Consider the following 16,867-nt stretch of genomic DNA (forward strand, 5'->3'; position numbering starts at 1 on the left):
AACCATTTTTAAACAGCCAGAACCTTCATTTCATGTTCTCGAGCCTGGGACTAATATTATTTTATGTGGAATTTAAATCTCAAATTAAAATGAATAGTGTTTAACATTGTTTATAAATCATTTCCATTGAGAAGAAACGATAATAAATTATCAAGGGATCAAGCTGCCCAATTAATTCAAGCAGGAATAATAAGAATACAAGGGGGCTTTAAAGTAGTATCAATAATAGCAACATGATAACATGATAACAATAGCCACCACCACTACCACAAGGATAATAATAAACATTTATTAAATGACAACAGCTAAAATGCAAAAGCATTTAGTCTAGTCTAGCCATGCATCTGAATACTTAAATGGAGCACTTAATTAAATCCCCACAACTATGCCTCGTGGTATTTTCACCATCATCTCTGGGTTATGGGAGAGAAAGCAGAGCTTGGGGAGGCAGAGCGACTTGTGCGAGGCTGGCCAGCAACCACGAGCCTGCGCTGCCCCTCGGTAGCAGCCAAAGATTTCTGGATAGTTGAATTCAGTTGAGGATGCAGCTGAAGAGTCTCCTGCTCTGTAGCTGCAGGTTGTTTATAAAACAAGCCTGTTTGGAGCAACAGCCTCTGGTGGTTTTCTCCCAGCTCTTATATTCTGGGATCCCACCGAGTCCCAAGTTCTTGAGTTGGCTTCGCATGCTATAAAGGATGTCTGAGTTCAAAAGTAAGCACAGGGTACAGAAAGCAGTAGGATGTAGCTATGGGTAGGTAGTACAGACGTGTTTGGGATAATACTTCCTCCTCCACCACCAAACGTTTCCAACCGGCACGTGTGATCTGCCAGCTAAATACTTTGAGGCATAGCAAGAAAAGACACATTAGGATCTGGGTCAAAGCTGTGTTCTGAGTCCTAGTCCACTGATGCCCATGTGTGTATTTGAAAGGTGAGGTCGAAATCAGCAGTCAGGATGGGGTTGAACACCTGTCGCCTTTGAGTCGTGGCCCCACTATGGCTCAGTCAAAAAACCTAAGGCCAGGATCCCCCTCTGTGAATTTCTTCAGTCTGCTTGAATTAACCGAACTAATTAATTAGATTAATTGAAGTCATATATTTAGGGTAGTCGGCATAGTGCTGACTGGCAGGAGAGAAGTGCTCAACCCACACTAGCTGCTGTCGTTATCATTGTTATTGTCATTACAACTTTCCCTTTCGCAGACATGCAACTCGTCTTTGTTGACAGCGTGCCTGTGCTTCCGTTCCCTTCAGTGGAAAAATCATGGATGAGAAAAAACTCTATGATGAAAGAGGGAACAGATATTTGCACCACTTATCTTTTTTTATTACAATTTAACCTCATGTGTACGATGTCCCCTGCAGCCCTCCTCACCTTCCCCAGAAGAGCCCACGTTCTTCGTAGCTTTGGCGTTAAGGATCTCGGGGGAAGAACTGACCTGTTTCTTGGGACTGACAGCCGAACTGTCTTTGTAACGTCCACGCCTCCCCCGCTGTTGGGAGGAAGTTTCAGGGCAGCTGTGGGCTGGCAGCTGCCGGGAGGCGGCGTGGATAAAGGAGGTTGCAAGACACACGCGGGGAGCTGGACGAGGAGTTAGCCGGCGTGTCCACGTTTTCACTTGAGTGGGGAGAAGGGCTCGGGGGTGTGATTCATGCACAAGGTGTCGGCAAAGGGGAGCATCATTTCAACTTTACATCTTCAGCTTTACAGACGTCCTGATCCAATGCAAGGAGCTGGTCCTAAAAGGAACATGAGTTTGGGTGGCGTGTAGGTAGAGCTTCAGACATCAGGAATCCTGAAGGGCATAGTTTCCTGGATAGCGGTTCTTGTCCCCTGGCCGCTCTGTACTCGCAGCCTCCCCTGCCCTACCCTCTGGCTCAGACAGGACGCTGAAGGCTGCGCCTCCCGTCGCATGTTGGTGGGGAAGCTCTGGCCAGTCTGTTTCTTCAGCTTTGCGCTGACTTCTGTCCTGGAAGTGGTCCAGTGCGCATCTGGGCAGCCAGCTTCACACTGCATGGCCAAGCCCGGGTCCCCTCCCAGGGCCAGTGCAGCTGGTGACCATGCCACATGGCAAGGGGCTACAACAGGAGGCCCGGTCCTTATTTTCCGAAGGAAGAGAAAGTCCAGGCAATACGTTGCTAGATCCAGACGGAGAGTGGACAGACATCGTATTTACTCTGAATGCTGCCCTTGTTTTGTTTTATTTTGTTTTGTTTTTGAGACAGAGTCTCACTCTGTCACCTGGGCTAGAGTGCCGTGGTGTCAGCCTAGCTCACAGCAACCTCCAACTCCTGAGCTGAAGTGATCCTCCTGCCTCAGCCTCCCAAGTAGCTGGCACTACAGGTGCCCGCCACTGCGCCCAGCTAATTTTTTTCTATTTTTAGCAGAGACAGGGCCTCACTCTTACTCAGGCTGGTCTCGAACTCCTGAGCTCAAGCGATCCTCCTGCCACAGCCTCCCAGAATGCTAGGATTACTGGCATGAGCCACTGCGCCAGCCTGAATGCTTCCCTTTTAAAATGTTTCCTGCCAGTCAGATTGCCCATGGCGCAGGGAAACCACCCGCTGTGATGCCGATGACCTGATGAACGTGGTGTCCACCGGTGCAGACCCAGAGTGGTTTCCTCTGACCCCCTGGCGTGCTGACCTTGTGTTCTCTCCCGGAGACGCACGAGTACAATTCCACAGAGATGACGCGACTGCTCTGTTCTTCCCCTGCCTTTGCCTCATTTACTCAGGAAAGCAGCGGCGTGCTCTGTGGGCATGAGCACGAGTTGGAGTTATTCAAATTATTTCCAGCAAATGCATCACCCTGGAAAAAACACGAGTGATTGTTAATGCAAGAAGATAGCGGAGTAGAGCCGCGGTGGCATCCCGGATGGTAAGAGCAAACGCACGTGCAGGAGATGAACGGCACGTCACGACTGTGATGAGGGCAGCGCTGGGCTCAGTGGAGGAAATCACAGCCTTGCCACGACAGCCAGGTGCAACGTAGAATCGGGACGGATTTCCAGAAGGTGGCATGGACTCCACTAGGAAGGAATCGACGTGCAAGACAGGAGCCAAAGAAAGGGTCACATGTCGAGTGACAACCCGTCAGTCTCACAGCTGTCCCTGTCTTCACTGCCTTAATGATCCTAATTATAGGTGCATTATGGTCATTTACTGTGCCTGAGAGTTACGTGTTCAGTTGTCCGAAACTAGGCAAATCTCATTATCAGTGTCATTCTTGAGCTCTGTGAAATGCCAACCATCTCTTTTTATCCTATGTCAGCGTCAATTAGGCATTTAGTCACAGGCAACCTTCTTAAAGCGTGGTCCTCGGAAAGGCGCCATCACTGTCACGTACGAGCTTTTTTTCCTAGAAATTCCAGTTACCAGCATGGCCCTCCCCACCAGGTGTCCTGATTCAGAGCTTTTCGTTTTAGCCTGGCCCCCAGACCACGAACAAGCCTGCTAAAGTTTGAGAAGCATGGATATATGATGTGAATACACTAGAGGACCCAAATGCTGAGTTCAAGGTCTCGTTTATCAGTTTGGGTCAGCCTGCAGAATGAAAGAAAATAAACATATAAATTAATCTAATGGGTTTCTTAATGTCACATTTGCTGACTTTTCCATAGCTATTTTGAAAATGATTAGGGATATCTTCTTAACGTGTTTTGAGTGAAATTTTTATGTTAGCTGAAGAGATGTGGAAGCGAATACAATAATAAAAGCAGTGATGAGCCCCAAGGTAATGGATGGGGGGGGTCTGGGTGAATGAAAAACAACCGAGATACTGAGATACGGTGTTGGGTGCATGGATACACCTCTGCCAGGGCAGGATTTGCCTCCAATCAAAGACCTGTAGAGAGGGTGGGTACTCCCTCCCCGTCTGAGACACCCATGCCTGCATGCAGCCTAAATTGTTCATGGCGAGAGTTTGAGCCACTTTCCTCTTGCCCAGCCATGAGAGGAGGAGATAGAAGCCAGCCTTCTGTTGTCATTCAGGAGGTGGAAATACAATGGGTGGTGGCTTTCACCATCTTCCTCCTAGTTCTTAGTTCCTGGAAACTTCTGACAGCTGGTTCATTTCCAATGCCTTCCTTGGACCTCCAAGTCTGGTTGGCGTGCGGCTAGTTGAGTCCTGGCGTGGCATTTTGTGCAAGAGTCACATTAGATCCAAGTGCACGAAGGCACGGCACCACATCTCCTGTTGAACCATTAATATTTCGCCATTTTGCTTGCTTCTCCCTGCAAATCCCTCACATCAAATATCATGAAAAGCCATGACAGACAACACTGATAAATGTTCCGAAAGGAAGCACAATGTTTTTATATCGCTACCAGCTTACACGATACAGATAAAGAATCTGATTTAGGACTTTTTGTTTGTTTTTGGTCCTATACTTTTTCTTTTCTTTTGTGTGTAAACTTTTTTTTCCCAGCATAGTATGGGGGTACAAATGTTAAGGTTACGTATATTTCCCTTAGCCCCCTCCCTCAAGTCAAAGCTTCAAGTATGTGTAAACTTCTGAATTTGATTTTATACTGTAGATAAATCATATGCTTTCAAATGTTCCATCTGTGGGGTCCCGTGAGCTCCATATGAAGGAGAATATCAGCACTGAAGTTTTGGAAATCTTGACCATTTATTTTAGGAAAAAGCGCTAGATCGAGTTCACCTGCGTGAGATGGGCACTGCTTCTAACTGGGACGATAAACCTGTTTGTACAGTGACAGCAACGCCCTGATGTATGGGAGGGGGAGGTGCTTCTGATCCTACATAAGCCGTCAGAGAATTGCCCTCCTAGGGCCAGTGACAGCAGAATTTCTTTGCGCCCCTCGACAAATGATTTAGGACAGTCTCAGAACACAGCCCTTAGGCTGCCCCACCCCACCCCCAACAATGCCTAGGATCTTATGTGTGCGGTGGAGAGCCTGGCCACCACTAGGTCATACAATTACTTACTGTAACTCTCACCTGTTCTTAAACTCAGCGTGAACACTAGGGTCCCATCACCAACCTGTGGGTCAGGTGAGGAACTAGCTTGCTCATTGAAATAGCTCTAGGGGCACTATTTAGGATTTCCTTGTGTTTCCTGGAGTTACATTGAGTAGGTGGAAATGCTCTGTTAATTGGTCATGGCAGGTGACTGCTAAGGGGCAGTCAACATATTTTTTAATATACATGTATATAATATGTTATATGTTGTGTATGTTATATGTTACATATTATATATGTTAGATATTTTTTAATGAGCCTGATGCTTCCAAAATGTAAATAGTTACTTCACAGCATTTTGCTTCGGTATTTTCTTAGTCTACCTACCTGGTAGAAGAAAATCAAAACTAAGTTAACTGAAGTAGCAAGGCTTCCTTCCATTAGGCAACTCCACTGTAAAAGGTCAGGGGCATGGAACGCTCACCCTGGGGCCAGTCCTGGACAAAGTGTTTTGTGTACGATCCCTCAGCCTTTCCTCATGCCAACCCGATACTCTTATCCGTAATGTCCTGTGACTTAGAGACTAGGAATCCCGTGAGTCAGCTGCTTACATCTGGGCCTGGAAGGCAGAGCTCGAGCGCTTGGTTCCATGTGGTAGCCCCTCCCTCACCTGCAACCCCAGAATCCTCCCTGCTTGTTTGAAACCCTGCTCTCTCCTGCACAGTGAGGCTCAGTGCCTGACTCTTACTTATGGCCCAGTGCTTATTTTGGGAGTGAATTAATACAACGAATGAACTGTTTAGAATTTAGCCTTCCTGTGAAACCCACATCCACACTTGAATGAGGAAGGAGCTCGATTTTCCCATTTCCAGGTTTTCTTCCAGGTTTTCTAGGGTTACAAGAAGTTTGGTCAAGAAGCCCTCATTTTGCCTTTCAGAAGTTGTCTCTAGTTAAAAAAACAAGGTGCTCTTGAAATGGCTTATTTTTTGTATTTGTTTCATTCAGGAAACAAAGTGAGAAAGCCTCGGAAATAGAGCATTTAATTTATAAGCTAGCCTGCAACCCACCATCAGTAATTCAGAACTATCATTCTATATAAATTGGTATCATTATACCTTGAGAATCTTACTGAAAAATAATATTTGCAGACCTCTGACTTGCAATCTATTGCTCTGAAAACAAAAATAATACATCAGCATTTGTTCCCATGGGAGATTTCTGTTCGGAGGTTTTAGGAGAGAAATATGTGAGACTTGTATAGGATCAATCTTATGAAAAATTAAATGTTTAATGGGCTCTGGGCTTTACAAATGAGATTCTGGCTGAAGACCTAAATAGTATGGGGTGCAGAGTGTGTCTTTCAGGAAAGAAAGGACTAAAAGGAAATCAGAAGTCTGACCCTTTCTCAGTATAGTTAGGCAAATGTCCCACCCTTTGTCCATGCGTGATGGCCTCAGATACTTTCTCTTCTGCTGGCCCCTGCCCAGTTGTGTAGGGACACTTTAAGGAAAATGATCACTTCAGGCATCGAATAAGAAACTATGATTGGGACACATTAAATATCTCGATCATTTGAAATAACTTGGAATTTGGAGGAAATATTTGGGGAAGAGTGTTAAGATGGGAATGGAGGCGGGATATTTTAGTTGAAAGAATCTGTGTAATAAATACAGCTATAAATTTGGAGATAGAAATAGCCTTGGAGAAACCCTCCATAGGAAGTAGCTGGCTCTGACTTTGGGGGCAAAAGCTGTCCCTGGAGCTCTGTGTTACCCAGCTGTTAGCACAGAGCCCGTGTGAGCTGGGGGCTTCCTAAACACGTGTTGCATGAATGATTGAGCAGGCTTGGAGCCCACATGGCATCTGAAAGGCATTGTTGAAGTTAACGGACTATTTCTGAGCAGTTTTATCTTTACGGAAAAATTGAGTAGAGAGTAGAGTTTCCATACAGTGCTTCTCTCCCTACACACAGTTTTCCTTATTATTTACATCTTGTATTAGCTTGGGGCATTTGTTACAATTGATGAGTCAGCATTGATACATTATTATTAACTGAAACCCACAGTCGACACTAGGGTTCACTCTGGGTATTGTACGTCCTGTAGGTTTTGACAAATATGCAACGATGTGTATCCACCATGGCAGTATCACACAGAATACTTTCCCTGTCCTCAACGTCGTCTGTGCTCTGCCTGTTCCCCACCCCTTCCGCTCAAGTCCATCGCAACTGCTGATCTTTTTGTCGTCTCTATAGTTTTGCCTTTTCCAGAGTGTCATATGGTTGGGGTCATACAGTGCGGAGCTTTTCCAGATTGGCTTCTTTCACTTAGAAGTATGTATTGAAGGCTCCTCTGTGTCTTCTCGTGGCTCGATAGCTCATTTCTTTTTAGCGCTGAGTAGTATTTCATCGTCTGGATAGACCACAGGTTATTTATCCATTCACCTCCTGAAGGATGGCTATGTTGCTTCCAAGTTTTTGGCGATTATAAATAGACCTGGAATGAATATTTGTGTGTGTGTTTGTGTACATGTAAGTTATCATGAAAGCCACATTTTTATAATACATTCCTTCATGGCATTTTCTTTGTGCTAAAGTACGTCAACATACACAAACGAGTAATTTTACTTGGAAGGAAGGTGCATGGTTGCATGCTGTTTTGCTTACTGCAAACTGCAGTGCACACAAGTGAACTCCTCCAGCCTCTGCTACTGCCCGGTCTGCATTGGTTTACATAGAAGTCGTCGTATGAACAAAAGGGGGCATTTTTCTTTCAGAGTGTAAGTGGAGGTTATATCGCCTATTGCTTCCTTCTAGGTCAACTCATTAAGCTAATTACCGTTTTCAAAGTAATAAGGCTTAGATTAGTGTCGCAGCCAAATATCCGCAAGCCCAAGCGCACAGGTGGTTTTGCTGAGCTGCGCCAGATAACACCACAGTAAATGTCTGCCTGATCATGATTTATCATGGGAGACAAATTGCTGAAATGGCCCTCGGGTGCCTTATTGCTTGGTTCTGAGTATGACATTTATATATATGGTGTGGGGTCCAGGAATGTTTATCACTGAGTTAAAAATTGAGAAAGATTGAACATGCTCTCGCCTGTGGCATTTGCAATCAAATGGCAAAAATATGTCTTGTAACAAATGACTTGGGTGTTGTTTTTGCATCAGAAATCATCTCTGCCACCTCTGTGAATAGCTGACTCTGCACCCTTCTCCCCTCACTCTGCACCCACTAGGTGAGGGTACAGCCAGGAGCAGAGGGCCTGTCCGCTCTGGGCAGGACCCACCTGCTGGACAGGATGCATCCAGCATCCCGTATTTAATTATTTCTGGCACAGAAGATGCCTGGTGTCCTTGTAGAATATCAATGGCTGTAGTCACTCTATTATGATTAAATGAAGCCCATCCAAAATTTGGTTCCTCTGTAGAGACCATCGGCATCACGTACACATACCAAGAAGATGTGAAAAGGCTTCTTACTCATGTACTGAAGCTTTCTGGGGGAGAACAGGGCAGCTCCTAAATTGATCCAAAAATAGCTTGAGAGAGCAGGGAAAAGAGACCGATTCCGCTTTTATAGTGGCTCAGCACTGAGGCTTAGATGAGGGTTTCCCACGCTCAGGCAGGGGCTTGTGCGGGTCCAGCCTTCCAAGACAGTGAAGGGGGTTGGGGTTGGATTCCTGATCAGCTTGTGCAGCACAAGCGGAAGAGGGAGAGTGTGCTTTAAAAACTCTTAGCAGTCCAGCATCAAAGTATGGAGTCAGACTCTAATAGAGCCATGAAAGTCAGCTGTGTGTGCTAACCAAGTTCAATACGCAGCCCAGGTCCACACAGACCCCTGTGGGAACCATGCATTGTGTACCTCTGGTTTGTTCATCGTTTTATCTTCTGAATTGAGAGCCAGCGATAGCTTCCTACCCGGAGTCCGCATTCCAGCCTCTTCTTCAAACTTCAACTGTCAGGGTTTCTGAGTCAGATTTAACTCTTACGTCCTGCCTCTCCCCCTTCCCGACCGTCAGCAGTTGCCCAGGTCGCTTGTCTTTTTCCATCAGGCTAGCTCTTCTCCATCCAGTGGGGCCAGAGGTGTTTACTCGGAGGGCTCAGTGGGGCTGAAGGAGAGAACATGCAGCAAAGTCCTTTGCGTGTGAAGAGTGTTCAGCAGATGTAGCAATTATTGCTGCTGCTGTTGTTATTTTGAAGTGTTGTTATCGGGGGGTGGTCTACAATGCTACTTTTGGGGAAAGAAGAAGGCAAGTGTGAGGAATATTGCTATTAGTGATGGGCAGTTTTAGTCTTGGGTACCTACTGTTAGTATTAAAAGAGGACATTCATCATGAGAAATTTGTATAGATATGTGTTCCTGTGAGAGGAACAATGATTGTTTGGTTGGCCCATGCAGTAAGGAAAAATGGTAGACTCCTTTACAGCCTCACGGCCACCAGCTGGTGAGAGGAAACCATCCAGCCTCTTTCCCCAGCACCTTCCTGCACACGGGTCGTGATTGACAAGCCTGGTGCTGTCAGAACACATGGTCAGGTCCCCCTGCAGAGCCACTTCGTGATGCCCAGATACCTCTACGTGACGCTAAAGCCACTGACTGACCCTTCTCCCTTGTTGGATCAGCATGGAGCAAGCTCCAGTGTGCGCGAGCATTTCCCCTCCCACCTTGCAGATCAGCCTACCCATTGAGGAAGGCAAGCGCCGCCTCCCTTTCTTTTGTGAATATTAAAGGGTTTTAATACTGAGTCTTTCTTTCCCCTCCAGGGCAGATCTTGAATGTTCTAGAGGAGCTGAGATTGGCGGACAATACCCTTGTCTACTTCACATCAGACCACGGAGCCCACGTAGAAGAAGTGAACATCAAAGGAGAAGTCCACGGTGGAAGTAACGGGATCTATAAAGGTGAGAAAGGCTGGCGTGTGTCCACAAGCTCTGGCCTTCCAGTTCATCCACTGTTCGCTTTCTCCTTGATCTTAGAGCTTTCCCGTTGTTCTGCTACTGCTTTGTAATACGTAGGACTTCCCTGTGTCGCGGGAATCGGACAGGCATAAGGCCAGTGAGACTTAACGCGGCCTTCCTCCTTGGGGTCCCTGTGGAACTTAAAAGCCCACATCCCACGTTGAGACACTGGAAGGAGGGTGTGCAACCCCAAGTGTAAATACAACCCCATATTGCCTAATTGATTAAAACAAGACTCTCTCTACTCCTATGTATGAGTTTCCCATTGCTGCTGTAACAAATTAACACAAACGTGCTGGCTTACAACAATACACACTTATGGACTTACAGATCTAGAACCTAAGGGTCCAAAGTGGGTGTCTCACTGTTCTAAAATCAGGTGTCAGCAGGGCCTTCTGCAAGCTCTAGGAGAGAGCCTGTTTCCCCTGCCTTTTTCAGATTCTAGGGGCTGCCCACTTTCCTTGGCTCAGTGACCCTTCTTCTATCATGAAAGCCAACACCCTCTTTCTTTTAGTATCTCCAAAGCCCCCACCCTCTTTCTCTCTGACCTTTGCTTCTGTCATGCCTTCGCCTGAAGGCATGTTCTGAAGGCACAAACGCTAGTACTGTGTGTCCCTGAAAGTAACACCTACACATAAAATAAGCCCTAGCAGGATTTCTAAGCATTTGCACAATAGAAGCCCTACCCCGAAAATAAGACCTAGTGATGGGTGTGGCTACGCAGCACATTTGCACAGCCCATGCATGTTGTCGCAGAGCGGGAAAGAAGATGAGCAGCCCTTCTCATCTGCCCCATGAGAGCTCTGTTGCTCCACGTGAGAAATTGAGGCCGATGTTTCTAAAGGAAATAGAGTTGCAAGAAATTCAGGATGGAATTCAGGGTTTGGAGAGTTAGGATGATGTTCCAGAAGAAGACGATTTAACTATATTTGAATAAATGTAGATTGTTGTACTGTACTTGAAAAAAATAACACATCCCCTGAAAATAAGCCCTAGGGTGTCTTCTTGAGGAAAATAAATATAAGACCCTGTCTTATTTTTGGGGAAACACAGTATGCACAGGTGCTGGAGTAAGTGGGGGAAAGACATCCGTGCTCGGCCAAGGGGTCCCCGGTGGGCTGGAAAGGTGGCAGCCAGTCTGTCTGTGCCTGCCCCTTGCTCTCTTACACATCTTTCTGTCCTCCAGTCATTGCCCTCTGTGGCAGTGCTGGGAACCAGGAGCAGCTGCAAACCGCTTGCTCTGTGAACTGCAGGCAGTTCAGTAAGGCGGGAGGACACCAGCCTGAGGCAAAGACAAAGAGTCCTCTATTGCCCGTCCCTGAGGCTGCAGCCCATGCAAGCTTCTGCTGCCGTTTATGTCATCATGTGCACACCCAGAGTCCTGTGCTCTGCTGACTGCCCTGGGGCAAGGAGCATTTCTTACACCTGCGGTTACCTGGCCCCCAGCCCCAAAGGGTTCCTGTGTTCAGTGCTTGTGGGCAACCTTCCTAGACTGCTCAGACCCCATGCCACCCCTTCTCTGGGTCCCCTTGCTACCGCCTAGTATGCACTGTGGGTTAAACGAATGAACAGGTGTGTTTAATCTCCTTCCTAGACTGCTCAGACCCCATGCCACCCCTTCTCTGGGTCCCCTTGCTCCAGCCCAGTGTGCACTACGGGTTAAACGAATGAACAGGTGTGTTTGATCTGAACAGGATTAACCCACCCGGCTGTCCCTCTCTCAGCCTTCCTCTACGTACCCCATCATCTTAGAGCAGTGAGAAGTGAAAACCTGTATTCCTGATCTGGGGATTCTCAGTCTTTCGGTCTTATTTCCTCGAGGCTCTGGCCTGCACCAAGAGACTTGTGTTTATTTTATTTTTTAGATTCCAGTGTCTCTAAAGACAGAGATCCAGGCCGCCCTGCACGCTCTAGTTCAGCAATCCCATTCATTCTCTCCCTTAATGCCTGTTAGGTTCCAAAATAGCTCAGTGCTGCCAAGGAGGAGGCATGTGCACAGTCACAGAGATAGCAATGCTTAGAAAGGAGTGTTTATGAAAGGCACACGTGCAGTGCCGTGGAACCTCAGGGCAGGGAGAGGCGACCACAGGCTGCCACTCCCAGGGAGGCTTCCTGGGGAAGAGGAGAGTTACTGGCATTCTGCTTCAAAAGGCTCTTAGTTGGCTCTTAGGAGACTCAGCTGTTTTGGTCAGAAACACAGCATCAAGGGGTCTTTGAGTGAATGTTGGGAACTGCTGTTATCATAGAATCCTATGATTTTGTTTTTTGTTTTTGTTTTTAGAAATGTGCAAGATTTGTTAGAAATGTTTTACTTGAGTACTAGAAATACCATCAACGAATGACACTGTATTAATGTCTCAGCCACTGCTGTGTGGTAAAGCATTATCCTTTTGTCAAACTTAGTTGGAATCAAGTTCGCAGTGAAACAGTGTTAAAATACAGTGCCCTGAAAGAAAGATGCAGTTTCCTCCTAACTGTGGGAACTGGAGCACACACCAGTGCTTTATGCAGATGCAGAGGAATCCTGCCGTTTAACGCCCTGATCAGGAAAGCATCCTTCTCTGAACACTAGCGACTTCCAGTCTCCATCAAAACCTCTTGAAAAACGTATTTTCTATTTGAACTCATTGACTCCTCCGAATCCCCAAGTCAAATCTGTTTCACTAATGAAATCCATGGGCTTATTTGCTAAAATGGTGATGACTCAACAGGTTATTCCTTTGAATGGCAATAACATTACGTCCCTGCCGTAGTCTACATTTAAAAATTATTATTTAATATTCTAGGGGTGAGGAAATAGTAACACTACTAATTGTTTCTCATTTTTTTTTAAGGGAATGGGTCTGCAGTGTGATCATTTTGGTTAGATTTAGATATGAGTAAATTCTGTCCTTGTCAAAAAGCTCCAGGATAAAAAGGAATTGGGAGATAGGGCTAGGCTCAAATGCATATTTTGGAGCTACTTCTGGCCAAATTTTAGAAATCTTGGCAATAAGTTAGTCCTTCATAGCTAGAGGAGTTCCTGAAATATTTACCTCTGAGAGCCTTCTAAAATAAATTTCTTCCTATTGTCCACATGCTTTCAAATGATTGTGTCAACCTAATGCTCTTGAAACCGCAAGGGGGTGTTGGCCTAGGTCTAGTTGCTCATTGCACAAAGATCCAATTATTGAGAGAACCAGGATTGCCAAGGAAGAAAGGAATTTTTTTTTAATACAAAAAAAGTCTTGTTAGGATTACTCTTTCAAAGCCAGCTCCCCAACTAACAGAGACCATGGACTTCTCTAGGAGGGGTGGCGTGCCTTGGAGCAGGTCTGATGTATCTAACAAGGGTGTGTGCGCTGAGGCAGGTTGTGGGGGCTGGCGAATCTTGGCGTCTGGAGGTCTGCCCAGAGGCCGTCAGAATCTCAACTCCCTGGTCCTGCAGAAAACCCACCACTTCTGGGAAGCAACTCGAAAGGTCAAGTTATTAGTTATTTCAGAGAAAGGATTATTTGAAAGCAAACACACACATACACATAGGGGTCACTGAAATTTGTTCATAGAGCTGGTGACACTAATAAAACCAATTTTCTAAGGCATGATGCATCTTCCTGTTTAAGAATTACGGAATCATGTCTCCAGTAGAGCTTCTAGTTAATTTGGTAGTGCTCCCACACCGTATTACTATGATTTTCTTAGACAGCAGGATAAATAGGTAAGCAACAAAATATCCCAAGCCCATTGCCTTGGCCTGCGACCCTTTTTTATAGCTGTTAAATGCAGACAATCCATCAGGGATACTGAAAGGCTGAAATGTCCACACTCCTACTTTGGGACCTTGGGAATAGAAACCACTGCTTTGAACTAACAGAGGACGGAAGATTTCTGTGCAATCCTGAACTCTCTCTAGGAATCGTGGATTATGGCTGTCCGTTTGTGTGCCTGCACCCTGGGCGGGTATCATCGGGTATATCTAGATCAGCGGTGTGGCTGAGTGTTGGTAAATGCTCCATTCTGCGTCCACATCTGTGTCGAGGCAGTTGCATGAGCGCTCAAGGCGAGGTTGAGTTCTCTTACTGAAGGAGCAGGTGGCCCCATCCCCAGCCTCACTTGTCTATGTCAGGGTTTTAAGCCCTTGGGGCTCTCCTAACAGAAAGAGAGGTGCAAACGAATTCATGGACGCTTCTGCTCAGCCTGCATCACCGGCTCCTCCTCACCTGAACTTCCTCTCAGTGTAGGAGCTCTCCAGGGCTTCTCCTGGGCCCCCACCCCTACATGCTTACCCTCTGTGATGTCATCCAAACCCATGACCTCACACAGTGTCTGAGTGCTGGTCCTCCACACGCCCAGCCTGGCCCTGCCTGGGCGCCCCACCCTGAGTCCAGCTGACATCACTCCATCCGTCCATCCCCATCAGCTACACCTCCTCTGGGCCACCCTGGTCTCTCCTGAGGACCTCTCTGCTGGGTTTCCTGGTGGTCTCCCCTATTCCTACGATCCATTCTCCACCCAGAAATTGCCTGAGCTTTTATAAACTCAGCATACTCTAGTAAATTTCTGAGGTTGATGTAATGAAGTATCACAAACTGGGTGGCTTAAAGGCAACGGAAAGTTATCCTCTCTCAGTCCTGGAGGCCAGAAGTCTGGAATCTAGGTGTGGATGTGCTAGGTTCTCTATGAACCTCTGGGGAGGATCCTTTGCTGTCTCTTCTTAGCTCTGGTAGTTGCAGCAATCCTTGGCATCCCTCCACTTGCAGATGATCTCTCTGATCTCTGCCTCCATCTTCATGTGCCTTTCTTCCTTTCTTGAAACACTGTGATACCTTGCCATGCACGGGAAGTAAAATGTGAAGCCTGCACCCCACTGTACCTAGTCCCACCATGCCCTGGCCCAGCTTCATTCTTCTCTTCTCTTCCTGGCTTTTGCTCAGGTCCCCCAATACCTTAATCTGTCCCCACCTTAGGGCCTTTGCAGGGGTAGTTCCTTCTGTTGGAAAACTCACCCCCTTGTCTTGGCCTGGATTTGATCTTTCATGCACAGGATGCCTGTGTAGGGTCTCCCTGTAGCGTCAGGTCCACAGTCCCTGTACTCATCCCACCACCTATAACAGCTCCTTGCAAACCTGCTATCTTACCAGTTCATTGTTTTACTTGCTCATACTCTGGCTTTCCTATTATAATGTGAGCCCCGCAGGAGCCAGGATCTGGGCTGCCTCATTCACCACTGTACCTTAAGTCACCATGCAGTGGGCATTTGATGCCTACTTGCTGAGTGAGGAGCATTCAGGAAATCCCTGGGGATGTCCCCCCTTTTCCCTAAAATACCCTCCCTTAGACGGGACCAGACTCACTCCTAAGATTTTCTCTTAGTGGAGTTGAGAGTGGTTTGCCTCCTCCTCGTGGTACAGGACGTCCGGTAGCCTCAGAAGAGAGCAGGTCTGGCTTCATTTCCATCCCTCTCCCAAGTCAAGGTCACCCCGAAGAAGGCTCTTCCTCCCTTCCTTTCCCTCTGCCTATAGGCAAGTAATAAATGCCAGTGGAAGGGATAAGTTAGTGCTGTAGATGGTGTCTGCAGAGGTGTGGTGGAGGGGAGTCATATTTTCCTGAGCATTCGAGAATGTAGACTTTGTGCACATGCAGAGCAATGCTGTTAAAAATCTCCCCATGGCTGCATGTGAGGCTCCGGCTCCCGGGTGTTTCTTCCCTGCCTTGAGTGCAAATTCCAAAAGCAGCTGATGGCTTGCGTCCCTGCCCACTTAGGAGTTGCTTCTCACGGTTGCTGGTTGTGACATCGCCTCCCCTCATGAGACAATAACCACAGCTTTCAAAGAGCGAGTGATACTTTCATTGGGGGAATAAATAACAGCGAGAAGCTCTGGTAGTTGATTACGAGGTCGTTATGTCTGGGTTTGCTGGTGCACATTTTTATCAGCTTCCCAAGTGTTGGCAGAGCTTCCCCGTCTTGCTGCCGTCAGTACTCCGTCCTCCCAGAGGTATCCACTGCCTTTTCCCCTTTGGGAGAAGATCACATCATGGTCATTCATCCATTCACTCACTCGGTTAAAGCTGACTGACGTGCGTCATTGCGTGTTGACCCTACAGAACATGCCAGGCGTGGGGCTGGCTTCTAAGGGTGCAAGGGTGCAGCATACGGGTTCTCTGACCACTAGCAGTGACATTCTACCTGTTGAGGTAGACAGAGAGGCCATTTCAGCGTGACCTATGAGTCAGGGGATGCTTGAGGAAGAACGGTAGCAGCAGCTACCCAAACTGGGGACGCAGAGAACCCTGCTGGAGGGGCTGACATCTTGCAGGCTGACGCTGTGAAGAGTTGGCTAGGGGAGGACAGGCAGGAGGTACATGCTAGGCAGGCGTGAGATGCTTATAGTGAGCAAAAGAGCAGGTGATGTTTCCAGAGGTAAAAGTGTAGGCAAGGGAATCAGGTGGTGAGGCTGGTGAGGACTAGAGGGCTAGGAGATGGAGACACGGTGCCACAGGCAGACACCGAGCTCCGCCTGTGGGTAAGGAAGGACACTGGAGGGTGTTAAGCCAAGGTGGGCCGTGGACAGATTCAGAGGCCACTCTGGCTGCAGCGTGGACTTACCAGACAGACACCTGCAGGATGTGGCAAACCCCAAGCAGTTGACGGCAGTGTTCTGAGCTGAACAAAAGGAAGAAAGGAGAGGATAGGTTCAAGACCTACTTTGGTGGTAAAATAGGCATCACTTGTTGACTGATTGGATATGGGGAGCCAGGGTATGGCCGGTGGCATTGTGTGCTCACACTATAGTGGTGACTATGATTGGGAACGCTAGATGCTGCACAAGTGAAGTCATTGGGATGGGAAAAATAATGAGTCTCAGTTTTGGAGTATTGAGTTTGAAGACCTTACATCCAAGTTAATGTATCCAACTGGGATGAATTAAGTGTATATACATAAATATAAAATTGCCAGCTGGCTGTGGTAGCTCACGCCTGTAGTCCCAGGTACTCAGG

At 47.1% G+C, this 16,867-nt stretch overlaps 1 protein-coding gene across 5 annotated transcripts in view; it reads left to right on the forward strand.

Moving 5' to 3' along the window:
- The window catches only part of STS (steroid sulfatase), a 151,643-nt gene that overhangs the window by 104,905 nt on the left and 29,871 nt on the right, over nucleotides 1-16,867 (forward strand). For all 5 annotated transcript variants that reach the window (XM_012782470.3, XM_012782471.3, XM_075999257.1 and 2 more), the window contains one exon: nucleotides 9,695-9,832. In XM_012782470.3, the coding sequence (XP_012637924.1) occupies nucleotides 9,695-9,832 (138 nt within the window). The remainder of the gene's footprint in view (nucleotides 1-9,694; nucleotides 9,833-16,867) is intronic.

Source organism: Microcebus murinus, chromosome X (genome assembly GCF_040939455.1).
Source record: "Microcebus murinus isolate Inina chromosome X, M.murinus_Inina_mat1.0, whole genome shotgun sequence".
Lineage (NCBI taxonomy): Eukaryota > Metazoa > Chordata > Mammalia > Primates > Cheirogaleidae > Microcebus > Microcebus murinus.